The sequence below is a fragment of the Macrobrachium nipponense genome, chromosome 7 (assembly GCF_015104395.2).
Source record: "Macrobrachium nipponense isolate FS-2020 chromosome 7, ASM1510439v2, whole genome shotgun sequence".
Taxonomy (NCBI): Eukaryota; Metazoa; Arthropoda; class Malacostraca; order Decapoda; family Palaemonidae; genus Macrobrachium; species Macrobrachium nipponense.
In genome coordinates, this window is record NC_061109.1 from 53,356,364 (window position 1) to 53,383,659 (window position 27,296).

At 43.7% G+C, this 27,296-nt stretch overlaps 1 protein-coding gene across 1 annotated transcript in view; it reads left to right on the forward strand.

Moving 5' to 3' along the window:
• LOC135217275 (deoxyribodipyrimidine photo-lyase-like) overlaps positions 1-27,296 on the forward strand; it is a 282,698-nt gene that overhangs the window by 181,348 nt on the left and 74,054 nt on the right. Inside the window, 1 exon segment of the mRNA XM_064253015.1 lies at positions 19,353-19,479. Within this exon segment, the coding sequence (XP_064109085.1) occupies positions 19,353-19,479 (127 nt within the window).

The following is a 27,296-nucleotide window of genomic DNA, read 5'->3' on the forward strand; positions in this document are numbered from 1 at the left end:
GGCTGAGGGGATATCACATAAATTGGCTGTGATTTGACCCTTAGAAGTGGAAGGTTGGGCTGTCTGCACTAACGGCACTGCTGGAACTTGTTGAGGAAAGCGTGGTTGCTTCTTCTGGTAAGGTTGGAAACGCCTGGGTTTCCTCTGTCCCTTACCTTTTAGGTGTCAGGTCTTGCCTCCTCCTAGCCGTAAGGCCCCAACGGTCCTTAAGGCTCTGGTTCAACCATCGTAGCTCTGCCTGGACTTCCTTAACCATAGCCTCTGGGAGAGATCTGCCCCAGCCCCATGTTAGAGGAGAGTAACCTATTCGGCTCATGTCGAATGGTTGCCTCTAGCAGGACATGCTTCCTACAATTCGTTCTAGCAGTGGCAAACTCGAACATATATGACTGCACCGTTTGAGTCAGGGCTTTGGTCATAAGCTTAAAAATTGGTTCTGATCCATAGGCCATGGTTGCTACCTCAGACATAGCCATAGAGTTGATGATATGGCTAGTCGTGATTTTGCGTCAAATTCAGCCTGAATAAGACTATCTGGGAGCCTGGGTAGCTTTTCACCAAAGCTGCCCATAGCACAGGAGTGATGATAGGGAGTAATGAAAGCAAACTTGGAGATATCTTGCCAAGGAGATTTAGTATCGCTCTGAAGGGATTAAAAAGCTACAAAGATATTAGAATTATGAAAGCTGACAAAGGGGGTAGTATTGTCATCATGAATAGCTCAGAATATAGGGTTAAAATGTACAGGCTACTAGATGATGAAACTACTTATGCTAAAATAGAGAATCCTCCAACAATCCAAAAGCTTCAGAATACCTTTAATCAGAATGTGAAGAAAATAATCAGTAGACTAGGTAATGGGAAGGACATGCTATGCACTAAATTATTCTCAAGTAAATTACCTGAGCTTGCTATATATATGGCAGCCCCAAAATACACAAGGAGGGGCTGCCCTCTACGCCCTATTGTTTCTAGTAGGAAATCTCCTAACAAAAAACTTAGCAGTGTGGTTAGCTGGAGAACTAGGAATATACTTAGGTATATTTTCAGAATCCCATATTAAACATTCAGTAGATTTCATAGACAAAGTTAAGAAAAAGAATATAAAGGGACACATGGTAGTTTTGATGTAGTATGCATTTATTCACCAATGTCCCCTTATATAAGTATTAGAATTCCTACAGACTAAACATAATGAGGGTATTTTCAATCCAAACATCGAAATAGGCGTCTTCCTTGAGTTGATCAAATTGTGTGTCAGTGATACTTATTTCACGTTGAGGGACATGTTTACAAACAGAAATATGGAGTAGCTATGGGGTCCTCATTATCACCTATACTCACTAACATCTATATGGATATTTCGAAACTAATCTAGTTCCTAATGTGAATGTCCCTAACTTAAAACTGCAAGGATGGTGGAGATACGTGGATGATATTTTTGCTATTCTGCAAGGGGATGGAAATAAAATAGAAACTTTTCTAGATGAGCTCAATAAGTTTTGATAACAATATCCAGTTCACTTTAGAGAAAAGTAACAATAATAAACTGCCCTTTTTAGACATACTCATAGAAAGAAAAGAAACGGATATGAATTCAGCACATATAGAAAGCCCACACTACAAACTCATATATTCATTTCTTCTCTTTTCATAGTCATGATATAAAAATGGGGTTTGGGGGTTCTAACAGGTTTATTTCTTAGGGCAATGAGAACGTGTGACCCTTGCAAGATAGAGCAAGAAATAATTACATCGATAAAAGCTTCGATGCATTAGCATACCCGGAATGGTCAGAAAAAAGGGCACTCACCAAAGCTAGAAAAATATTTTACAGAGCGAATGTAGAGAGTACATGGAATAAAGAAAACAAGAAAATAGTTGCCCTCCCTTTTATGCCTAAAATGAAACAAAATCACGTCAAAAATGAAAGAAAGTCAATATAAATTTGTATATACTTTGATAATACCTTAAAAAACAAGTATGTAAAAATAAATTGGAAGGAGAAGACAGTAATACAGATGATGTAGCGGGGGTATACATAATCAATGTGCAATAATTGTGGAGACAGATATGTGGGGGAATCAGGTAGGGGAATAAGGACTAGAGTCCAAGAACATAGAAGGGCAGTACAGCTTAACTCTCAGGGGAGTGCTATAGCTAGACATTGTTGGGAAAATGACCATAGGATGGATTTCAAAAACAGTAGGCTTATATACAAAAGCAACAAAATTAGTCACAGGAGGGTAGTAGAAGGTGCGCTTATCAGAGAGATCAAAGTAATTGAAGGAAACAAAGGTTTTACCTCAGAAGATCCCATAAGCCGAGCTTTGATATTAAAAAGAAGCTAAGATTGACCCTGCTGACCTGGAGATTAGGTTTCCTGCCCAACAGACTTACGGTGACCACACCCTTACCACAAGTGTGAATCCCATTGACCATCAGCTCAGGATATCAGAGCGACAAGAGGGGATTGGCAACTCTCAAGAAAACCAGAACAGCCATCGCATAAATGACAGCACAACAGAAGAAGTTCCAGAAGACTGCTGGGCCTTGACCCAGGCTAACATCCCAACATCTCTTGAGAATGGGCCACAGAAGGGCCTGAAAGTACTCGAGTGTGGAGTAAAACTAAATGTAAATACTTAGAAGTAAACAAGTTACAAATTGAATTTGTGGGTTTCTTTTTCAATCTTCAGAAGAAAACTGAAAGAAGTTTTTGTAGGGTAAGCATCTTGAACTTGTCGCAACGAATGAAAGAGTTTAGCTTTGACAAGTCTAAGATTACCCTTCTTTTTGTTGAGCCTTTCTTTGGCACGCTGAATAAGCGACCTTGAAATTTTAGATGCTTGACTCTCGCAATAGCTCCTTTCTGAAGGAGTTTCTTCCGCGTAATCTGTCAATTCCTTTGACGGTATCTGGTGGAATGATTTGATTGGAGGAGGATCTTTGATCCAACTCCAGCCCAACCTCCTTTGGACACTATGCTCTGTGCCCAATTGCTGAACCCCCACCTGTGGCGGAAGAGGAACAGCCTCCCTCCTACCTGGGGAGCCTCATTGTTGATGGGCGGGTTGGCCACCACGCCCTCCTCTGAACTGCCTGCTCCTTGTCGCCCTTCCTGCGCCACGCTGACGAAAGTAACTCTCCCCTAACCTCTCGCCCTACTCTCGGCTGATTGTAGCCTTGAGCCTCATATGTAGGGTTGAAGGCCGGCGAGATAGCGTAGGAGGTGGATGGCTGAGATTGAGGGGACAACAGGAGGATGGCTGATTCTGCTTTGAACTAGCAGGTTGTCCTTGTTGGGTAACCTGGACCGCCTGCACAAATTGCTGCTGTTGCTGGAGTTTTTTTTATACGGCTGGAACCTCTTACCAGCCTTCTTCGGTTTCTTACCAGCAGTGGGAACGGAATCTTGTTTCCTCTTCGAGGAAAATACCCCACCAGCTCTAAGGCTCTGGTTGAGCCTAGCAGCTTCGTGGTGTACTTCGTTGACAGCGGACTCTGGGAAGAGATCCGCTCCCCCACAGCTAGAGGCCAAGAGTCTATTCGGCTCATGCCTAATAGTACACTCTTGTAAAACATGCTTTCGGCAGTTCCTCCTAGCCTGGAAGAAGTCAAAAGCGTCCGTTAGTACCGTCTGGAACTGAGATTTCGCCAAAATCTTGAACAGCGGTTCCGTAGCATAAGATGAGGGCAGCCATTTTCCGTAATTATGGGAAGGGAATTGAGGGACCATGCCAAACCTGGTTCGCGCATCAAACTCTGCCATGGATTAGAATCCGGCAGCCTTGGTAGTTTCTCGCGCCAACTGGTCCATGGCGCAGTCCGGTTTGAGCTTACCAAGCGTGAATGTAGCTGGCAAGTTCTCCCACAATTCTCCGAAAGCCGGGAAGAGCGGAGAAGTAGACTCCGCCTCCCTCAACTGTGGGATGGGCTCATCCTTGAGGACTGCCTGAAGGGACTTCTCCACTAATTTCGTGGCGAACGGAAGAGAAACCTCCTCTTCCGTCGCGAAAATAGTGAAGGGACTCTTGTAGGCCTGGAGTTTGGTGTTCGTACACTCCCAGTCCTCAAGGCAGTGAACCCATTCCCGCTGAGCATGATCTCTACTATATAGGACCGACTCTTTAGAGATCTTGTCTTCCCTCGTCAGAGCCGTTGCCGTCAGCCTAGCATAACCGATGAAAGGCTGTGTCAGACCTGGAGGGTAAAAACTCGAAGTCCTCAATCCTTCGAGTTCCACACTCCGGGATAGAGATCATCCCATCCTTGAAAGGAGCGTAGGCAGCTACTCTCCATGGGTTCTCCATAGAGAAAGCTGGCAGAGAGTCGTATGGCGGGAGTTGGAGAATCCCAGTGCTTGGCGCTGGGGAGACTGGAAGAGGAACCTGAGATAGCCCGGCTACTCGGTCCTCATTTTCTCTCATCCTGTTAGAGAGGTCTTGAATTGACTGGCCTGATTGAGACAGAGTGCTTGACAACTGTGCAAACATCTGCTCGAATCGTGTCCCCAGGGCGGAGACTTGCGAGCCAACCAGCTCGCCCACCTGTTGCATCACCACTGCTGAAAGCAGAGGGATCAAAGGTGCTAGACCTGCTACCCTACCGGCGTAGCCGAGTGGAAGCGGTGGAGGCGGAGAAGGCACTGGCTCGGCGGGAGCGCGAGCCTTCTCCTTAGAAGCCTTGCTTCTGGAGCTCTTTGAGTGGGAAGAGCTCGGCTTCGCTTTCACCGCATCGGCGTAGGGAGTCGACGACTTCCTAGCCGAAGAAGACGAAGACGACTTCCTCGAAGTTGTCTTGGCCAGAGTCTTCGGTTCTCTCTGTCCCTTCACCTTTGGGGGTACAGAGAGAGCGGGAGAGGCGGGTAGGGATCTCAGATCCCACACAGCCTTGGAATGAAGCACTGAAGAGGGGACAGGAGAAGATCCAGGAGCACCCAAGGAAAGACCTTGGGCGCCCGACACACCTACCTCAACCAACAAATCCTCCACCCCTACCGCCATGGGTTCGATATTAAGGTCCAGGGCAGCGACGTCCGGGACCGACTCCTGGGAGGCTACGACCCCAAAGGATTGCTGGAGGTCTTGCTGGATGGAGGCTATCAGAGGGGCAGCGGACAAGGGGTCAACGTAACCGGTCGACTTGCCCGCGGGGAAGATCTGGACGGCCAGCTTCTTATCCAGAATGTAGGGCTGGCCTTTGGCGGCGTTCTTCCCGAAGCCGCCCACCCACGCTTTCAGGGTGGCGAGGGCGACTTCCCTCACACCAGTAGCCTGAAAGAAAGGCGAGATTAGCTTCTAGTGGTGGAGCGGGGTTAACAAACTTATGACTAAAAGTTGTTAGTAAAATGATAAGGAAGCCTATAACGGACTTACCCCATCTCCCAGCTGACCGACCAGGTCGTAGCAGATGGCGCAGGCTTCTGGGTGCCAGACGATCATCTCGTTGTATGATGTGGCACATGGGGCGTGAGACCTGCACTCATCGTGGCCGCAGGGGTCGTACAACGTCGCGTTGCACGCTGGGACCTGACAGTTGGTAGCCTGTAAGTGGAAAGATACATGAGTACCAGGTAAACACTTACAGTCTAACAGATGCTCCGCTGGTGCCGGAGCGATAAAGTTAGATTAAACCAGAGCCCCGCCAAAATACGTGTGGTAACCAGGTTGGTTATGTGCTCAAGGCTATAGCTCCGCTGATGGCGGAGACACAAAAGGGAACCAACCAGGAGTGGTGGTAAATGGAAACCACGACGGAAAAAGGCGGGGATGGTAGATAAAATTAATCATATTACACAATTCATTGTAAAATTAGGGTATATCCTTAAAAATAATAATAATAATAATAGAAACCTCCCTCCGCCCGTCTACTAGAAGAGTGCGCGGGTAAGAAGCAAGCTCTCTTCCGGTAGCGGGGGAGAGATGTAAGGATATAGTAGGCAAGCAACCGACCACTAGTGGTGCCACCCCTCCCGCTAGCGGAGCCAGTAACCTATAACCAAAGGTGCCCCGGCTGCGACGGAAGGCTCCTTTCGTATAGCGAGGTAGGTGGCTGAGCAACTGGGGAGGGGGGGAGGAAGGTCTCGGTGTAACACGGCGGGAGCGAAAGAGGGGGGGAGGGATGGCCTACTCCTCCCCGCCTCACCAACTACCGCATGGAGACCCGGTACCTCATGAGTGGTCGCCCTATACCCCCCGCTGGAAGGAACCCCTGGCCGCCTCAGAGTAGTAGTGAGAGAAGGCAACTGAGGTTGTCATGACAACCAAGGGGTCCCCCAGCTTCCATCCCTATACCAGAAGGGGAGGGCAGGGGCCAGGGTAAGGTGCGATGGGACACGTGACCGCAAGTGGCCTAGGCCGCGAGCAACACAACCGTGAGAGGGCCACGTGAACCAGGCTGTACCAATACAAGGAACAAGCACCTAGGCTAGCCTAACACCCTAAATATAATAAAAATATACATCGAAAAGATGGAAAAGACACTTTTAGTAAAAGAGAAAGAAGCCCAGGAGGAGGCAGACTGTTCCAAGAAACAGAGGCCTACTCGGAGCCAGCGATAGCCGATGAAGAGCAAGAGCCGGGATGCTGGCCGGTAATAATAATTAGCCCTAAATACCAAACTAAGAGAAATGGTAAGAGGGCTGAACTAGCTAAAACTCGATGTAAAAACAATGAACGTAATATAGTAAGCCCATAAGTATAAGAAGTCCCAGTATGGAGGACCGGGAATTCTTACGAGGCAGCATGGCGCCGCCACGAGACAACCGGGGAACCGTATATGACCTATTTAAGAGGAAAATACTGGTACCCGGAAGATAAAAATGTGGTAAAATATACTTATGAGTTACTTAACTTAGCCGTGGCAATAGCAGAACGTTCCATGGTAGAATACAGGGATAAATCCAGAAATAGCACAGCACAAGGAAAAATTGCGTCTTGACGCTAGCGCTAAAAATTAAGGATGACCGCTAGGGGCGCTGCTGTCCGTGGCGTTCCTCTTAGTAGTAGTAGTAGAGGCTGCATCGCCCGTTGGTACGGTCGGCTCTCTCTTGGGGGATTCTGATTGGAAGTTCTAATTGGTGATTGTCTCGTGGTAGTGTTCCTCACTCGCCCCTATTATCATACCGACACTTCTTTTTAAGAGTGAGCGAGTCAGTTTTACTGACATTTTCTTAATTTTGTTTTTCTCTGGTAATTTTAGATTAATTTTACCTAGAAAGAATGATATTAAGGATCCTTTCATAGGCCGACACGAGCTGAGCCCAGAAATAGATTTTTCCTTCGTCAAAATCCCTTTTATAGAAAGGGGAATAAAATTTAGTCTTTTTTCCCCTAAAATATAAACTCTTTACAGAATGTAAGACAAAGGGCGTCAAAGAAAGAGAGGATAATACGTTATGCCTCATTTTAGACTTAGAGAGGTTGGATTCACAGAGGTCACGTTTCTTCTCACAGCAAGTTTTTGAAGTCTTTTCCAAGACAGTCTGAATATTCTTTCAGCATCTATTTTTAAATGGACCTTAACAACCTCTCCACTCTGAGTCTGTCTGCGTGCAGACTGACCAGAAGTGGACATGAATGAGAGGATGTTTCAAGGTAAATGACAGTAGTCATGAATAAGATATAGGATTACTGCAGATCGTGCTAGAAGGGAATGAGGAAACTGTCCTCTTCCGATACCTCTGTGAACCACATAGCGGTTTTTTCTTCCCTTTCAGAGGGAAGAATCACCTTTGTATTTTTCTGCTATCAAAGAACGCAGTAAGGGCAATATACATACTCTGTCTCTATAAAGGGAATTGGAGATAAGCAGAGCATTAAGATCTCGGGATCTTTATACAATCCTCTATACGACAAGACTAGGAGATCTTTATAATTACAATGGGATCCTATTTGGGCCTCAGATTCCGTGTTCTGACAAGATGGAACTGCTCCTCATCAATGTTTCTCTTGGTACTAAAGGACCAAAATGACGAGTGAAATTTGGGCTTGGAATCCTGGAATCAAATTCTAGAAAGACTAGGCAATGGGTTCCTGCCAGCATGGTATGTTTGGCAAAAGAACTAAAACCTTTTATTCCTGGATCAACGCTTTCAGATAAAGGATTCGTTGTCCAGTGCAAGGATTCGTTGTCCAGGCAATGTATTTACATTCTCATCTACAAAAGGAGATAAGGTTTAAACGTTTGCTGACAGAGTCTTTGGAATACGATGAAGGTTTTAAAAAACCACTTCCCAGAAGGTTCGAAGAGATATTTAAAGAGCTAGAAATCAGGAATCCTCCCAATTTCAGCTCAGAATCTCCTTAGACTTCCAGGCTCTTTCCCTGCCTTCGTGCAAGGATAGGGAAGATTTTGCAACAAGAGAACTCTTCAACATGTAGGAAAGTGCTCGTTAGCAACGGAAGTATCAAGTATGATCCTCCTCGGAGGAAGACTGGTCTCTCGGACTATTAGATTTCCTATCGTCTACTGGATGTAGCTGACTAAAATTACCTCCCCTTGTTACGGAGGCCATAAGCTCAAAGTGAAAGAATTTCCACCCTTTTCCATTCTCCTGATAAACGATTGGTGGATGTTCAGACTTTCGGACAATGTAGCGCCAATCAGGCGCCAAATGCCAAACAGGCGTAAAGACGCCAGAGCAAGACAGTCCAAATAAACACTGTCATAGTCTGATGAGAGAAGGAGTAGGCCTCCAATCTGGCGCAGATGCGCTAGAGGCGAATAAATCAGGCAAATAAAGTGTCCGAGGTGGACATTGCCAGTTTTCATCGAGACTCTTAACAAGCTCGAATCTCCAGCAAGTGGGGAGAAGTCAGCCAGGCGCGAGGAGCCAGCCAGACGCGAGGCGCCAGGCAAGCGAAGCGCCAGCCAGGCGTGAGGCGACAGCCAGACGCCAGGCAGGCGCGAGACGCCAGGCAGGCGCGAGGCGCCAGGCAGGCGCAAGGCGCCAGCCAGGCGCGAGGCGCCAGACTGGCGCGAGGCGCCAGGCAGGCGCGAAGCGCCAGCCAGGCGCAAGCCAGGCTCTGGGCTTCATCCAGAAGAGTTCTATTTCAAAGAAAGCCCTGGTCTTCTTTGGAACAGTGGAATCTCTAAAGCACTTCTTGAGTAACTCGATGATTCCTTCAAACAGCTAAGAATTAAAAGCGCTTGAAGTGCGGGGGCTTTTAACAATTCTTGTTCTTTCCATAACAATATGTCGTGAGAGACATATTAGCTGTAATAACGGGAGATGCAACTCTGTGTTGACTACCTCTTTGCACGAAGGAGATCAAGTGGGCCTATGAGAGATCCTTCTCTCTTTGTTATACGTGTCCACGGATGCGTTGCTGGGATAGGGAGACGACACTGATCCTTAACTAGTGAATTATTTTTTAATTTTTTTTAACATAAGTGTATTATTTTTCTGGGTTTATTTGAAATATGAGTTTTGGGGATAGCTCTTTTCAAATTAAGTCACAAAACCCTCGTGTTAGGAATCAGGTGATCGGGATTGGTGTTGTGCTCCTTAAATTATGCCAATAGGCATTGGTGTATTGTCATGTAAGTGGATAAGACCCCATTGACAAATGACCACTAGATTCTGTCAAGTAAGTGGATAAGACCCCATTGACAGATCTACAAGAACTCTTAGCCATAGGTCACATCCTCGCTGAGGCTCTTGAGACGAAGCAGACTACTAGCAATAGCTAGGAAGTCGACCCTTCGTCTCTAAACACATAGGAACCAAGGTTTTATTTATTTATTACCTACAACGTATGTGTTTACCTGTATATTCAGTAATAGCTGTCTTTTACCCTCCACCAATGGTGTGAATCAGCTATGTATATATCTGACGGGTAAGTTGAATGTATAAAAAAGGGATTTTGACGTAAGGAAAAATCTATTTCTGGGCGATTGGCTCGTGTCGCCAGCGAAATATCCTTTAATCTATTATTTCTAGGGTAAATGTACTAACACATACCAGAGAATAAATAAATAAAGAGAAGAAAGGTCAGTATAACTGACTCACTCACCCTCCAAGAGGGTGTCGGTATGAACACTATGGCGAGTGAGACCACTACCACGAGCCAAATGCCCAAAAGAATTATGCCTACTACAAAATCCCCCAAGAGGAGAGCCGACCCACAGAGTGGGCAGCACTTACTACTACCACTCCATCCCATGCTGCCGACTGCTGCGCCTCTGGTGGCCATCCTGAAGTTAGCAGACAATCTTGGGCGATGGATGGGCAGGCGGGATTTCGCTGGCGACACGAGCCAATCGCCCAGAAATAGATTTTTCCTTACGTCAAAATCCACCCTTTTCTGGGCTCAGCTCGTGTCGCTGCGCGAAATCGTACCAGAGAAATAGCACAAGATTGTAAACAAAATCAACAAAATAAAAAGAGGTCTCAAATAAAAGTAAATTAAAAGTAAAAGAATATAATTGCTAACAAGGATACATATACACAGTGATACAAAATAGAAACATTGGTTAAATTACACTTAATTCTAATAATATTTCTTAACTTAAGGTAATTTACATATATACAGGGGTAATATGGTATATATGTACCAAAATGGTATCTGTGTAAAGCTATGTAAATCAAAATTCTAGAGCAATTAACTAATAAGTTGAACAAAACAAACTCAACAATAATAATATATAAAGGAATGTATATGACTTAATATACAAAACCCGTAACCATTACAATAAGATGTATCCCCTAGCATAAAAATAAGGGGATGACATCCATGAGATTAATATCCATCATCAACTGTGAGTGTCCCTAGCAAAAAAAATAAGGGACACCCATCACATCATTATAAAAGCAGCTAAGACACAAGGTGACCGTAAATGAACAAGGCAGGAATAGACGAACTGTTGGGTGAGGCAGGTAGAAAGGAGGACGGATGATCTACTAAAGATTAGTTAGAGTCAGGGAAACTATGTTACCCGCTGCTACTGCTGAAAATTTTCAGAGCTTCCAAGGACTTTAAGTAATGGCGTTTGAACACTGTCGGCGATTTCCATCCAGTATACTTTTTCAACTCATCGAAGTTCATATGTTGGAAATAGTTAATTGAGGTGGCTACTGCCCTGACATCATGTGCTTTTGGGAAAGAGTCAGGATTGGCTTGTTTAATGAAGTACAGGATTTGTTGCCTGATGCCTTTAATAGATAAAGTACCACCTTTTTCTTTTAAAGAGAGGACCCGATGAGGATGAGGAGGTCCTAGACAGAAAGGCTCGTAAAGGTTGAAACTGGGCAAAGAGATACATCTTGTGGAAGGGGTAGAACCTTCCACGGTTCCCACCTCATCAAAGGATCTTCATTCTTAGCAATAAAGCTACGTTCCGGAGAAAGTAGCACTTCCCCTGAGGGGAGGAACTGAATATGATCCGGATCTCTGGATAAAGCCGACAGTTCTGAAATCCTAGCTCCTGAAGCCAAGCTTAATAAAAATGAAGTTTTTCTAAGAGCATTATAAACGAGCATGTGTCATTATTGGTTTCTGAAGCCAGCTTTAGAACATCGTTTAAGAACCATGATACTGACGTAGGCCTTACAGAAGGTCTAAGTCTAGCACAGCCTTGGGAATAGACGAGAAAGTAGGAATCTGTCAAGTCTATGTTGAAACCAAATTGAAAAATCTTTTTCAAGGCTGACTTGTTTGTCGTAATCGTGCTAGCTGCTAAGCCTTTTTCAAATAAGGATCTGAAAAAGGATATAGCTGAATTGATTGTCATGATTCTAATATCCGATTCTCTCAGGAAGGTTGCTAACTTTTTGACAGCAGCATCATACTGTCTCAAGGTTGAATCCCTTTTATCGGATTCAAAAAGAGGATATTTTGCGGGTCAATATTCGCATCCTTTTTTGCAGCAAACTTCATGAAATCCATAAAGTTAGGGTTTTGAGAATCCCTGAGGAAGCGAACACAGTCTTCGTTTGTACTGACTGGGAGAGCCTGGGATTGGGAATCCGAAGAGGGCGAAGACCCAGTTCCAGAATTAGAGGGTACCAATTGCTCTTCGGCCAGTCTGGGGCTACTAGAGCCACTTGACCCTTGAATGTCCTGAGTTTGTTTAACACCTTCATGAGAAGATTCACTGGAGGAAAGACATAAATCTTCTCCCAGTTGTTCCAATCTAGAGCCAGGGCGTCCGTGGCATAGGCCAGAGGGTCCAGGTTGGGGGCCACATAACATGGGAGTTTGTGGTTCGCTTGGGATGCGAAGAGATCCACCTGTAGACCTGGAATTCTCTGAAAGAATCCATTGGAACGAAACTGTTGTCCAGTGACCATTCCGACTCTAGAGGTACTGATCGGGATAGAGCATCTGCTATGACGTTCCTCACTCCGGCTATATGAGTGGAGGAGAGATGCCAACTGAACTTGTCCGCCAGGGAGAAGATGGCTACCATGACATGATTTAGATGACGTGATTTGGAGCTCCTCTGTTTATACAATGTACTACCACTGCGCTGTCTAGGACTAGCTTTATGTGGGAGCACTTTGGCGGGCGTAACCTTTTTAGAGTCAAGAACACTGCCATTGCTTCCAGTACGTTTATATGGAACTGACGGAACTGAGGTGACCACGTTCCTTGAACTTTCTTGAACTGGGAATATCCTCCCCAACCGCTTAATGAAGCGTCTGTGTGGATGGTGATCCCTGGTGGAGGAAACTGAAGGGGCACTGATACTGACAAGTTCTTGACTTTCGCCCACGGCCGGAGTCGATTCTTTAGAATCAAAGGTACTGAGGATAATTTGTCCCGGCCGGACCTGACATTTGCTCGTGAGCGCCAGATTCTGGTTAGGTCTTTCAGTTTGGCTTTCATTAGGATGTTCGTCACTGATGCAAACTGGAGTGAACCCAGGATTCTTTCCTGAGTTCTTCTTGACGCCAGTTTGTGACTCAGAAATTGCTTGACTGACTTTGCTATTTCTTTCCTTTTGGTTGATGGAATCGACAGAGTATGGGAGGATAGATTCCATTGAATGCCTAGCCACTGAAAGTTTGACTCTGGAGTGAGTCTTGACTTGGTCCTGTTTATCTTGAAGCCTAGATATTCCAGGAACTGAATCACTTTCAGTGTTGCTCTGTTGCATTCCTCGACTGTTGAAGCCCAGATCAACAATCGTCGAGATACGCTACTACCATAATCCCTTGCGATCTTAGTTGTTGAACTACTACTTCCGCCCAGCTTCGTAAACACCCTGGGTGCTACGTTGAGGCCCGAAAGGAACTACCTTGAAGGAGAATGTCTGGTCTCCTATCTTGAAGCCCAGATACGGACGGAAGTGTCTTGCAATAGGGATATGATAGTAAGCGTCTGTAAGATCGATAGAGGTGGTGACGGCCCCCACGGGGAAGTAAGGTCGCACCTGCGAGATCGTGGCAGTCTTGAACTTGTCGCAGCGAATGGCTAAGTTTAAGCGGGACAAGTCTAAGATACCCTTCTTTTTTGTGAGCCTTTCTTTGGCACGCTTGAAACAAGCGACCTTGAAATTTTAATCTTTTGACTCTCGCTATAGCTCCTTTCTGAAGGAGGTCCTCGCATACTCCGTCAATTCCTTGGAAGGAAGTTGGCGGAAAGGTCTGGAAGGGGGGGGGAGGGTTCTCTAACCAGCTCAACCCAGGCCTTTTGATACAATGCTCTGAGCCCACTTGCTGAAGTTCCACCGGTGGCGAAAGTGAAACAGCCTCCCTCCTACCTGAAGTTCCTCATTGGTTCTGGTAGCCTCCTCGGCCTCCTCTGAAATGTTTTCCCCTATTGAAGGGACCTCCCGATCCTCTCCCACGAAAGGATCGCTTACCTCTGCCTCCCTTACCCGAGCGGTCATACTTCTGTGAAGCTTGACCCTCGAAGACCTGGTTGTAGGCCGGAGAGAGGGCGTAAGAGGTGGAGGGCTGAGGCTGAGGGGAGATAACATAAATAGGCTGCGCCTGAGCCTTTGAGGTGGAAGGTTGGGCTGTTTGCACTAAGGGAGCAGCCGGAACTTGCTGTGAAAAACGTGGTTGCTTTTTCTGGTAGGGCTGGAAACGTCTAGGTTTCCTTTGAGCCTTACCCTTACCGGCTTGATCCTGCCGTCTCCTGGCCGTAAGACCCCAACGGTCTTTAAGGCTCTGGTTCAGTCTCGTAGCCTCTGACTGCACCTCCTTTACCATCGCATCTGGGAAGAGGTCTGCTCCCCAGATGCTGGACATAAGCAACTTATTCGGCTCGTGTCGAATTGTCGCTTCTTGCAGGACATGCTTCCTACAATTCGTCCTGGCAGTGGCGAACTCAAACATATCCGACTGTACCGTTTGAGTCAGAGATTTGGTTAGAAGCTTGAAGAGAGGCTCCGACCCATAAGCAATGGTAGCCACCTCGGTCATAGCCATGGAGTTAATAGACCTGGCTAATCGTGACTTGGCCTCGAACTCTGCCTGGATAAGGCTATCTGGAAGCCTAGGTAGCTTTTCACCAAACTGCTCCATAGCACAGTCGGGTTTGAGTTTGCCAGCTGAGAAGGTATTAGGTAAGTCTTCCCACAATTCACCGGCTGAAGGAAGTAGAGGAGACGTAGGATCTGCCTCCTTCAGTTGAGGCATGGAATCCCCCTTCTGGGCTGCTGGAATAGTCGTTGTTGCGATCTTTGTCAAGAAGGGAAGCGGAGTACTCTCTTCCATCGTAAAGATCGTGAACGGACTTTTAAAAAGGATGGATTTTTCGTGGAACAATCCATAAGTCCTCTAAACACCTGAGCCATTCTCTCTGAGCCTGGTCACGTGAATAGAGGACTGTCTCCTTTGGAACTTTATCATCCCGAGTCATGGCTGAGGCGGTGAGCCTGGCATAGCCGATGAACGGAGGCTGAAGGTCTTCCGGGTAGAACTCGAAGTCCTCAATTCTCCGAGTTCCACATTCCGGGATAGAAATAAGTCCGTCCTGGAAGGGGGCGTATGACGCTACTCTCCACGGGTTGTTCATTGAGAACGGAGGTAGTGAGTCATACGGCGGTAGCTGGGCTCCACCTGTGCTGAAAGGTGGAGGAGAGGCTAGAGGAGCTTGGCTCAGTCCGGCTATAATGGTGTCCTGAGAGGTAATCCTGTCGGACAGCCGAGAGAACATCTGTTCCATGCTACTTTTCAGAGTCCCAAAACCAAATCGCCCACTTGTTGTAACAGGCCAGCATTGGAAGTCCAAAGCTGGAGCTGCTGCGGAGGTGGAAGGGTAGCTCTGAACCGGCACCAAGGGTAGCGGAACTGACGCCTCCGCTGGAGTGCGAGATCTCTCCCTGGAGGATCTACTCCTCGAGGACTTAGAGCCGGACCCAGAAGCTTTAGATTTCTCTGCTCCGGGGTTTTTGGCCGGAGACTTATGAGAGGAAGATGACGCCGAAGCCGTCTTCTTAGACGACGACGACGTCTTCGTCAAGGATTTCACCGTTTGACCCTTGACCTTGGGTCTAACTGAAGCGTCAGGAGAAGTATACAGCTCATTACCTGTAAAGCCTTGGAAGGATGGAGAGGTTGCAGGGGTAGAAGAACCAGTTGCACCCAAGGGTAGCCCTTGGGTGTCCAACGTACTTACCTCGACCAACAGGTCGTCTACACCTACCATAGGTTCTACATTGATATCCAACGTCGCGACTTCCGAGGAGATGTCCTGGCCTTGGTCCATCAACGAGGCAGCCAGCTGTTGCTGGATAAAAGCGATAGTCGGGGCCGCCTCTGCTGGGTCGACATAGCCCGTAGCCTTGCCTCCGGGGAAGATTAGCACCGCCAACCTCTTCTCAAGGATGTAAGGCATACCCTTGGCGGCGTTTTTCCCAAAAAACCGCCGACCCGCCCAGGCCCGCAGGGTTGCCAGTGCGGTATCCCTCACAGCCGGAGCCTGGAAGAGAGGGTATTGATAGATTTTAAGAATAACTTAAAGCTAAAAATCAATATAAAGCTTAACTTTAAAATTATATAGGGACTATAAGACCCTGAATTTTATCTTAAGTTAGAGTGATTAATGTAGAGACTTAAGCACTATAACAAATGAGGACCAGTTACCGGAGTTGGAATACTTACCCCGTCTAAGAGCTGGCTCACCAGATCGTAACAGATGGTACACGTCTCGTGGTACCAGACCTGGATATCCCCGTGCGGAGTCGCGCATGGAGCATGGGACCGGCAAACTTCGTGTCCACATGGGTCCTGAAGTGTGGCGGCGCATCCCGGATGCTCACAGTTGGTGGTCTGTAAGTGAAAAAGACATGAGTATCTTAAAGACTATCACTTACAGGCTAAAGAGCAGAAGAACTCCGTTGCATGCCGGAGCTCGGAAAAAATTTGTGCATAACCCCTCCCTTATTGCCTGAATAGGCTATGACCCCGGAGAGATCCGGTGAGACAGGTAAGGGAGGGGGGGGGGGTGGTTTAATGAACTTAAGATAAACTTACTAGTTTAACATAAAAGATCTTAAACCTAAAACTAACGTACCGGACTACGTCCCGTGCGTGGCGGAGTGTGTAACTCAGCGAGACGGAGTGGTTAGAAGGGACCAACTGTATGCTCCGGTCCACCCTGCTGGGTGGACTAGTCTCTCTCTCCCCTGGATGCCAGGTCTCCGGTAGTAAAGGAGCCCTAGTAAGGAGGGAAAAGAGCGAGAGGACATACAGACACGGGCTAGTAACGGAGCGACGGGGTAGCAACGGAGGGGGGGAAAGGCCAGTCCCCCCCACACGCTACCACCCGACCGGACCGAGAAGCCGGGGAGGTCGAGTCCAGTCTGGGTCCGTCCCGTCCCTCTACTCCCTCCGCCTGGGGGAGAAGGAGAGGCAGGCTCGGGTATACGGAGCGAGCCATTGGGTAGAAACCGACACCTCCCCCTCCCCGACTCTATAGAAGAGCGGGAGGGGGGGGGTGACTGGACAGGCGGCTGGCTACCTCGTGATCACGTAGTGACCACGGGGCGGTAAAACCACAAATGACTAAGCCTAGAACATAACCAACTGATCAGAGAGATGCTATCGGGAAGCATCTGAACTGAAGAGCGGTAGCATATAGGCCCTACGGGCCATAACCTAGCTAAGCCAGCCAGACGCCTAACTAAACCAAAAAAACAATGATAAAAATAAATCAAATGAATAATAATAAAAGAAAAGAAAACAATAAAGCAGGAGAAAAAAATCCAGGAGTGTACGACTAACCCGAAGGCAAAATCTACCACTCAAAGCTAGCCGAGGCCCATGCACAGCTCTAAAGGGCCGGGCCGTGGCTAGGGTCTGGATGGAAGAAGCCTACATAAGGTAAAAGACATGCATGCATGACAAACCGTTGTAGACTGTACCCTAAACAAGCGGATAATAAAAATAGAGCGTACTTAAGTAAGGGGATGTTCTGGGTATGGGTGACCAAGAACGAACCCACCACGAGGAAGGACCATGCTGCCATGCTTCCGACCTAGAGTACGTATTTATACCTAAAAAACGGCAAATACGGGCTCAAGGCCGGAAAAAACCAAATAGCAATAAACACTGAGTACTTAACTTAGCTGCTGCGATGGCTGCACGCTCCATGGTAAATAAATCCAACGAAAAGGGCACAAAAAACACAGAGAGAAAAAGGGCACGTGTGAATCGTGTGCGCTAACTGAAAAGGATGGCCACCAGAGGCGCAGCAGTCGGCAGCATGGGATGGAGTGGTTAGTAGTAAGTGCTGCCCACTCTGTGGGTCGGCTCTCCTCTTGGGGGATTTTGTAGTAGGAGAATTCTTTTGGCATTTGGCTCGTGGTAGTGGTCTCACTCGCCATAGTGTTCATACCGACACCCTCTTGGAGGGTGAGCGAGTCAGTTATACTGACCTTTCTCTTTATTTATTTATTCTCTGGTATGTGTTAGTACATTTACCCTAGAAATAATAGATTAAAGGATATTTCGCGCAGCGACACGAGCTGAGCCCAGAAATGATATTGTTATGATACAATAAAGTTTTATACATACTTACCTGGCAGATATATACAATTAAATGGCCCACCCAGCCTCCCCTCAGGAGACAGCTGGAAGAAAAAATATGAATTAGAAAACGGGTGTGGTTCCTATTCCCGCCACCCAGCGGCGGGGGGTAGATCACCTGACCTACCTGCCGCGTGTGCCGCGAAATTCGAATTTCTGTCGGGGACGACGGAGTAATAGCTATGTATATATCTGCCAGGTAAGTATGTATAAAACTTTATTGTATCATAACAATATCATTTTTATACAAACCCTTCAAACCGAATCATAAGAGGTCTAGAGCTGAAAAGAAGAAGGTTGGGAATATTGGTAGTATGTGCATGCCATCTTCAAGTAGCCAGTACAGTGGTCCCCCGTATTCTTGGGGGATGCGTACCACACCCCCTGTGAATAGTTAGAACCCGCGAATGTTTGGAACCCCTATAAAAACGCTAAAAACAGCCTATTTTATTAGTTAAAACTCAAGAAAAACCCACTAAAAATTTTTATACTTGTTTTTTTTTTTATTAGTTTTATCACAAAAGTGCATTTTATGATGAAATTGCTTAAAAAAAAAGCAGAAATTTATGGATATTTCTCATAGAAAAATACCACGAATGTGCGAATTTTCTGCGAATAATGCGGGGAAACAATCCCGAGAGAAATCCGCGAATGTGTGAGTCCGCGAATCCGGAGAACGCGAATACGGGGGGTCCACTGTACTATGCAATAGTCTTAAAAGGTGGCACTCTGTATACCCTTAAACAAACTGTCAGTAAAGGAGCTTATTGTGTTGTGTGAATATTTTTGTACATTTCTAAAACAAAGTAGTAAGCATCTTATATCTATATAGACTGGGACTCCTGTACCATAAGATATACATCCTTTGTTGCCTCTGTACAATGTCCCATATTAGGGATCAGTATCATTTATTGTTGCTAGGTATGTAATTAAGGCATCCTTTGTAATTGTGTTGTTATTACTGATAAATCATGTTGAGCATGCATAAGCCGATCCATGCCACTTCAGTAAAAACTTTTAGCAAATGAGATGTGCTTATTTCAGAACATAAGTTGTTGGTAGTGACCACAAAAGTATGATTAGTTTAATAATGCCATGTAATATTTACCATTGTTTGAAGGTCTATTAATTATTTATATTTCATTTCCTGATTTGACATTGTAACAGATTTTAATTATGGAGGTTGGTGCCAAGAAAGGTTATATTTACTAAAAATAGCAACTGTTATTGGACTCCTGTTGTTATTAGGTAACTCAGATGCCCATGAGTTTGAAATCCTTTCAATGGTGAAATAGTAATTTTTTTGTACTGCATATTAAAATTGCAACTTCGTTTTTGCTTATGCCATATTTTATAATTACCACAGGCAAGTCAAAATATTTTAGACTTCAACTTTGACATGAGTCGTGTCGAGCACATGAGTAAAGCTAAAGACATACCCAAAGGTAGCACAGGAGTTGTTTACTGGATGTCTCGGGATCAACGCGTTCAAGGTTAGTGTTCAGCTCGTTTTGTGTCCAAACAAAGCAGACCTATTATTTTACTGAAGTGTTAATGACTACGTACTTGGTTAATATCTTTGAAAATTGGGAAAGCTCTGATACTGCTGAGTCAAACCTCCTGCTAGTCAGGCAAGTCTCATCTCACCTGTTGTAATGTTCACTAATAGCCTGAGTAACAGCAACTGGAGCTGTATTCGAGTGTTTTCTCCTGTTGGGGGGTCCTTCCTACTCTCTCTTGAGTGGGCATGTTAGGCAGTAATAATGTTTCTTCTCAGTATTGGCTAGATTAAGCCGTACAATAGATTTGGATTCCATGTTAGCAATTTGGAATGGGGACATCTTAAGAGTTGCAATTGTTATTTCCGAAAGATATACTAAAAGCTGCAATTGATAGAAGAAGGATGGACACTAGTGATAGATTAGTCCAACACGCAGTTAATAAAGCATCTGGAAGCCATTCTAATTCTAGTGAAGTAAGACAACAACAACAACCACCACAAAAGAGACCAATGAGACATAATCCCTCCCCTAGGTCAACAAGACCCTTTTTTCCAAAGAAGAAATTATCTCATTGGCCCTTTCGCAATAGACCCAATAGAGGAAGGGGTATTAGGGGCAGAGGGAGAGGCTGGAGACGATAGACTGGCACCTCTCACCAATCAGTCACACCAGTGGGGGGGATGCCTGGCAAATCATTGGAGGGTGTGGCAGAGATTCAGAGCAAAGCAGTGGGTAGTGGATGTACTCAGAGTCAGGTATCTGATCCCATTCAACTTTACTCCACCCCTGATAGAACAACCGTACCACACCTCTCTTACACTTTGGGATCTCAGAAATTCCTAATCCTGCAAGATTAAGTGAAGAAGATGATGGAGAAGGGAGTTGTAGAGCAAGTAACACCTTCAAGTGGATTTTACAGTTGTATTTTCTTGTCCCCAAGGCCAGTGGAGATTGGAGGACAGTTATAGATTGGTCAGATTCAAAATGGAGATCCCAAGGACAGTTCTAGCTTGATTCAGGGGAAAGGATTTTATGCTGACAGTTGAACAGTGCATACTTCCAGATCCCAAACTATCAGTCTTCCAGGAAATTTCTCCGCTTCATTCGTGCAGAGAAGGTTTTCCAATTCAGAGTTCTGTGTTTCGGATTGACAACGTCTCCAGTATTTACAAGAGTATTCACTCTCGTATTGACATGGACACATGCTCAAGGAATCGGGTTAATAAGATACCTGGATGACTGGTTGATGATAGCAAAGTCCCAAGAAAGATTACTTCGGGACAGAGATATCCTTCTCCAGTCTTGTCACAGTTTAGGCATTGTGATAAATCAGGAGAAATCGAGTTTGGACTCCAGTCAGAGAAATGCAAACAAATAGTGAATGCCTTCCTAGTAAGACAAACCCAACCATCAAAGCAGTGGCAAGTATTCTTAGGAATCCTAAGTTCCTTGGAGAAGTTAGTGCCACACGGGAGACTACATCTTCGGTCCTTACAATGGAGGATGAAAGAGTTTTGGTCACCATCTGTAGATCACCCATACGAGGACATTCCCCTGTCAACAGAGGTGAGAAGAGATCTACTGTGGGAGTTCCCCTTCAGCAACCCTCTCTGGATCTCTTGCCGTTCTTGGATGCGTTGCTTGAAGGTTGGGGCGCTCACATGGAGGAACTGATTATTTTGAGGAAGTGGAATCACAAGGACAGGGAACTCCATATAAACATGCTAGAATTAAAAGCAGCTTTTCTAGCACTACAGGAGTTCCGGGAGAGGGTGAAGGGGCAGTCAGTGGTATTGATGTCAGACAACACCACAGTAGTAGCTTACATAAACAAGATAGGAGGCCTCGTATCTCGTCAGTTACATGTGACGACAGTTCAACTTCATCAGTGGGCTGTAGAGAACTTAGTAGATATCAGGGCCAGATATATTCCAGGGAAAAGGAACGTAGTAGACGACAAATTGAGCCACAGGGACTAGATTTTAGGAACAGAGTGGTCCTTACATCAGGAAGTGATAGACAGAATGTTCATCTTGTGGGAAAGGCCAATCATAGACCTGTTCTCAATGAAGTACAACGAAAAGTTGGAGGTATATTGTTCAGTAGTCCCAGACACAGAAGCAGTAGCAGAAGATACTAAACAACATCCATTGGACAATCTGGACGTATACCCTTTTCCTCCATTTTGCCTGATCCATCAGGTTCTGAACAAGGTGATGCAGTCTCAGAATCTCAAGATGATTCTTGTAGCCCCATTGTTGGCAAAGGCAGAATGTTTTCCAGACCTGCTGGAACTTCTAATAGATGTTTCGAGAGAACGACTCCTCTGGAACAACCTACTGTGTCAATCACACGTAGAGAGGTACCACCAATCGGTGGAGTCCCTATCACGGGTGGAGACTGTCAAGTACCTCCTGCAAGCGAGAGGCTCTTCTCAGAAGGCAGCATCACAGATGGCAGGATATATCAGAAGGTCGTCAACAGCTGTGTACCAGGAAAAATGGTCTGTGTACTGTGATTGGTGTCGTAGAGGGAATCTTTCTTCTCTTACAACCACTAATGAGCAGTTAACGGATTTTCTGATATATCTCAGAACAGAAAAACATCTGTCTGTATCTGCCATAAAGGGGTACAGGACTGCACTAGGTTTGGTTCTGCGAATGAAAGGCGTGGACATCTCCTCTTCATGGGAAATGTCTATGTTAATGAAGAGTTTTGAGCAGTCCTGTTCCCCGACTGGGATTTAACCATGCGACAGTTCACAGATAGAAGCTTGACCCTGAAAGCAGTCTTCTTGTTGGCTATGGCCTCAACCAAAAGGGTAGGGGAGCTACATGGTCTGTCATATGTGGTGAAGCATTTCAGAGGTTGGAAGTCTATGGTCTTCAAAATTATTCCAGAATTCATAGCCAAAACTCAAAACCCATCAGTAGTAGATGACAGATTTGCCTCCTTTTCCATACCCTGTTTGGGAGAATTTGTGGATGATGACCCTGAAGAAATGTTGTTATGTCCTATCAGGGTACTACGAGCTTACTTAAAAAGAACTTGACATCTCAGGCCGAGATGCCGAAGGATTTTCGTGAGTACAGGACGGGCCAAGAAAGAAGTGTCCAAGAATACAATATCGTTTTGGTTGAGAGAACAATCAGGAATGCATATTTGACAGAAGCTGGAGTGTCAATTAACCTTGGGAGAACTAGAGCTCATGACATCAGGGGCCAGAGCGCTTCATTGGCATTCAAGAAAAATATGTCTGGGGAGAGGATTTTGAAAGCTGGTGCCAAACAACTTTCACTTCCTTTTATTTAAAAGATGTTTCCCATAGATCCTTGGACACTTTTTCCTTGGGTTCAGTGGTGGCTGCCCAACAAGTTGTATTGCTCATCCAGTACCCCTGGTGGGTCAGTTAATATCTAGTCTAAGATGAAGGCATGAAAGTAGAATGAATGAGAAGACTGGTCTCTCTTCTTTGCTACATTTTCTATCTACTTCTCTACTTAGGAGCAGTAAGAGAGAGAATACCATCTTAAGCTGGAACATACTAGATACAGGTGAGTGAGACAGCCATGCTGTTAAGGTAATCAATAGCATAGAGTGCTTTTCAGTAACAACACAACCCTCTCAGTAGCAGGGAGAGAGTGGGGTGATAATAAATCCACATACAGGGACTGGAGTTTCCTATGAGAACAGATAGCTCTCCATCTTCTGTAAATGCAATAAGTTATGGTATTGTATAAAACACCCAGAGAGGGAAACCGATAGATTCTCATATATCTTTGGTTCCTAGGTTGTAGTCCATTGTCTTAGAATACAGTAGGGCATCGCTTATTCACGGATCAGTATTCACGGATCCAGTTAATCACGGGTTTTTTCTTGGACCGTTTCTCATGTTACATCACTGGTATGAATCGCTGCATCACGGGTTTGTTGTGTTGCGTATGCGATGTTTTTCGGTAGGCTAACCCTCGGCCGTGGTCCGATAACTACCAACATTCATTTAAAGACTCATATAATGATATTAACTGACAATAAAGGTAATAAAACCATTCTCACCTAATATGTTATTGTCCTATCTTCGAAATAAATAGCCTATTCAAGGTTTATGTACGACGTTCATTGGTAGGCTAAGCGTAGTTGCAGTGCGATAACCACCAACGTACACAAACATTCACATTATGATATTAACTGACAATAAAGTAATAAAAACCATTCTTACCATATATATTATAGTCATATCTTCATAATAAATAGCCTATTCGAAGAATAATTCCACATCATTGCACTCAACTTATCGTCGGAGTGGCCAGCCACAAAATGTAAGCATATACCTTTACGTACGAAAATGGTTTATGTATACGGTTGCGTTCAAAGCGACATTTTTTGTTTTGATAAACTTTTAGAAATTTTAATAGTAGTGGTAGTGTAATTACAGTAGTAATAACATTAAGGCTAAAATTAATTCGAACTTCATTATTATTTTGGCAGTATTCGTATATAACTTCTCTGAACAATGAAGTCATACAAACGCTATTTGTCATAGATTATCGTAAGTATTGCTGTTTGTTATTGGCGACGAAGCGTAAACGAAATACATAAAAGCATTTTTTACCTTATATATTATCGTCATATCTTCATAATAAAAAGGCTATTCGTGGAGTAATTCCATATCAGTGAAATCAATTTTATCTATGCGAGGCCAGCCAGCTGACAAAATGTACGTACGTATATGAAAATCAAATTATGGTAGCGTTCACAGCAAGATTATCTTCCGAAATGTTTATAGTACTATTCATGCTACGTAGTAATAATGTTTGGAATATACGTAACATTAATTTTCAATACAAAATATCATCGTTATTTTGGTAGTGAATAATAGTTTAGAATTATCATACATACACTGCATTGTTATGGGTTTGTGCCAGTGATAAAACAACCAAAATAACGTTCTCCTTTAAGTCAACGCGTTTAGGAAAAAACATGACATAGAATCGACTTTGCGACTTCGTTCACTTTGATATTTTAACGATACAATAATATCATTTGTATTACTAAAACCATCTTCACATAAGTAATTTTTCGTAAGATATGTGTTGTTACAAAAGCTAGCTTATATATAAAAGGCTTTTATAATTTAAGTCATCTTAGATATACATATGTACCCAAACTCATTGTGGGGAAATTTACTACTGTTTCCTCGGATATTGAAATACTTTAGCATCATTCAAACACTTTAATAATATAATGCATAAATACTAGGCTATACATATTTACATCGTATACAAATACTACATACAGTTATATACACATACTTTTATATACAAAGTTAACAGTTATATACACATACTTTTATATACAAAATTAATCATATGAGTAGTGATCAGACGACAGCTGTGCACTGGACTACGTACGTACTACTTGGAAGATAAAACAAACAAAATTTTGTTGTTGTTAGTCCCGGGATAGATTAATATTTTTCCAGAGATTAAAGAGCTGAATTTTGTTTTGAAGGTATGTCAACCGCGTTAGTAAATAGGTATCATCTTCTAAGGTTTTTTTTTAATTTTTTTTTCTCTTACTTTTTGCGGAAGAATCTTCAAGCCATTTTGCATTCAAAGTAATGAGAAGGAATCATTCTATTTTCATGAAATCAGTAAAATACTTACACTAATAATAAAAACTAAAACTACGTACTGTATGCAAAACACATACATCATCGTTAGCTTCGTGTGTGTAAACGTTCATTCTAAGAAATTACAGAGTAGTATAACTAACACCTGATTGGTTGGTTGGTAGCCATGGAGATCTGTTATCCAATGACTGCCCTCTGCTTCTGTTCTATTTATAGACATACGCCATGGATGGCACTAGGTTTGAACGTTACCATGTTCGTGATTTTCTGACTGCTGACGGCAAAAATTACTCAATAATTTTCTTTATATAATTATTCCTTCGTGAAACAATAATATAATATCGCGGTTGACATACCTTCAAAACAAAATTCAGCTTTTTAATCTCTGGAAAAATGTTAATCTATCCCGGCGACTAACAACAACAAAATTTTGTTCGTTTTATCTTCCAAGTAGTACGGTACGTAGTCCAGTGCACAGCTGTCGTCTGATCACTACTCATATGATTAACTTTGTATATAAAAGTATGTGTATATAACTGTTAACTTTGTATATAAAAGTAGTGTATATAACTGTATGTAGTATTTGTATACGATGTAAATATGTATAGCCTAGTATTTATGCTTATATTATTAAAGTGTTTGAATGATGCTAAAGTATTTCAATATCCGAGAAACAGTAGTAAATTTCCCCACAATGAGTTTGGGTGCATATGTATATCTAAGATGACTTAAATTATAAAAGCCTTTTATGTATAAGCTAGCTTTTGCAACAACACATATCTTACGAAAATTACTTATGTGAAGATGGTTTAGTAGTACAAATGATAGTTATTGTATCGTTAAAAATATCAAAGTGAACGAAGTCGCAAAGTCGATTCTATGTCATGTTTTTAACTTTAACGTATAGTGGTATGAAAAACACCAGTGTGTCGTAGCGATGCGTCATCAATATAGTGGTATGAAAATACCACATGGTGTTGTAGCGATACGTAATCACAAAGTACAAATCCTTTTTCCCGGACCATCCTCAGAATTTTACGACTCTTCAACTTCAAGATCGATATGGTAAAATATATTATATAGTCATACTTATTGTTAAAATTCACAAGTTGAACTGCAAAACATTATTATATTTTTGATTGTTATGCACATATATTTTTTGTGTTTTTACGGAATGTTTGTTTTGAAAATAATACCTATTAGTGAACATATGGTATTAATTGTCCCACTATTTTATTATAGGTGATCTTAATTATCTCACATTCATTTAACAGTATTATATTATATTTATTTAAATAAACTGTAATTAATAAATAACAATAATGAAAAACATAAAGGGAAAAAATGTTTTTGCTGCAAGTAGTGGTGTTTGTTTGGATTATGCATCTGACCTCACATTTCCGAAATCTGAAAATTCAAAAAAACCGAAACATCGGAATGTGTGTGTACTGCACATTTTTTTAAACACGCACACAATGTCTACACATTTACTGCAAATTACAGTACGTACGTATTTATTCCTGAGAGAGAGAGAGAGAGAGAGAGAGAGAGAGAGAGAGAGAGAGAGAGAGAGAGAGAGAGAGAGAATGATTAAGGACTCCAAGGCGTGTTATTTTTACAATTACAATTATTATCTTGGGATTTTTTTTTTTTTTTTTTTTAATCTTGAGATTTTCTATTCAATTCTCGAGATTAATAAGAAAATTACCGTAAATTGACTAGCATCAGCACAAAAAAACATCTGAATGACTCGGCCATTAGCAGGCTAAACCACCCAACCTATGAACTTGCATGATACATGAGATACATGACAAAACACAAAACCACTGTTTATTGGTGAAAATTAGGGGGTCGCACGATATGGGAGATTGCACGTTATTCGAGTATATACGGTATGTGATTTTTTTTAGCCTTTTATGGAACAAAATCTAGCAAGAAATTGCCATTCCCAGTTGGCAAACATGGCCTACTCACGTTTGTTTGTTGTTGTTATGAAATGTGGTGTGCGGCGCGTTCTTTAAATTGTACCCATATAAACGAGTTAATTATGTGGCATCCAAAAGCCCTGATTCTTTTACTCTTATGGGAAAGACGCCTAAAGGTCAGATGAAGGTTTTTACGTGGAATTTACTAGTATTAACGTGTTGTGACGAAGGGAAGAGATGTTTCGCTGCAT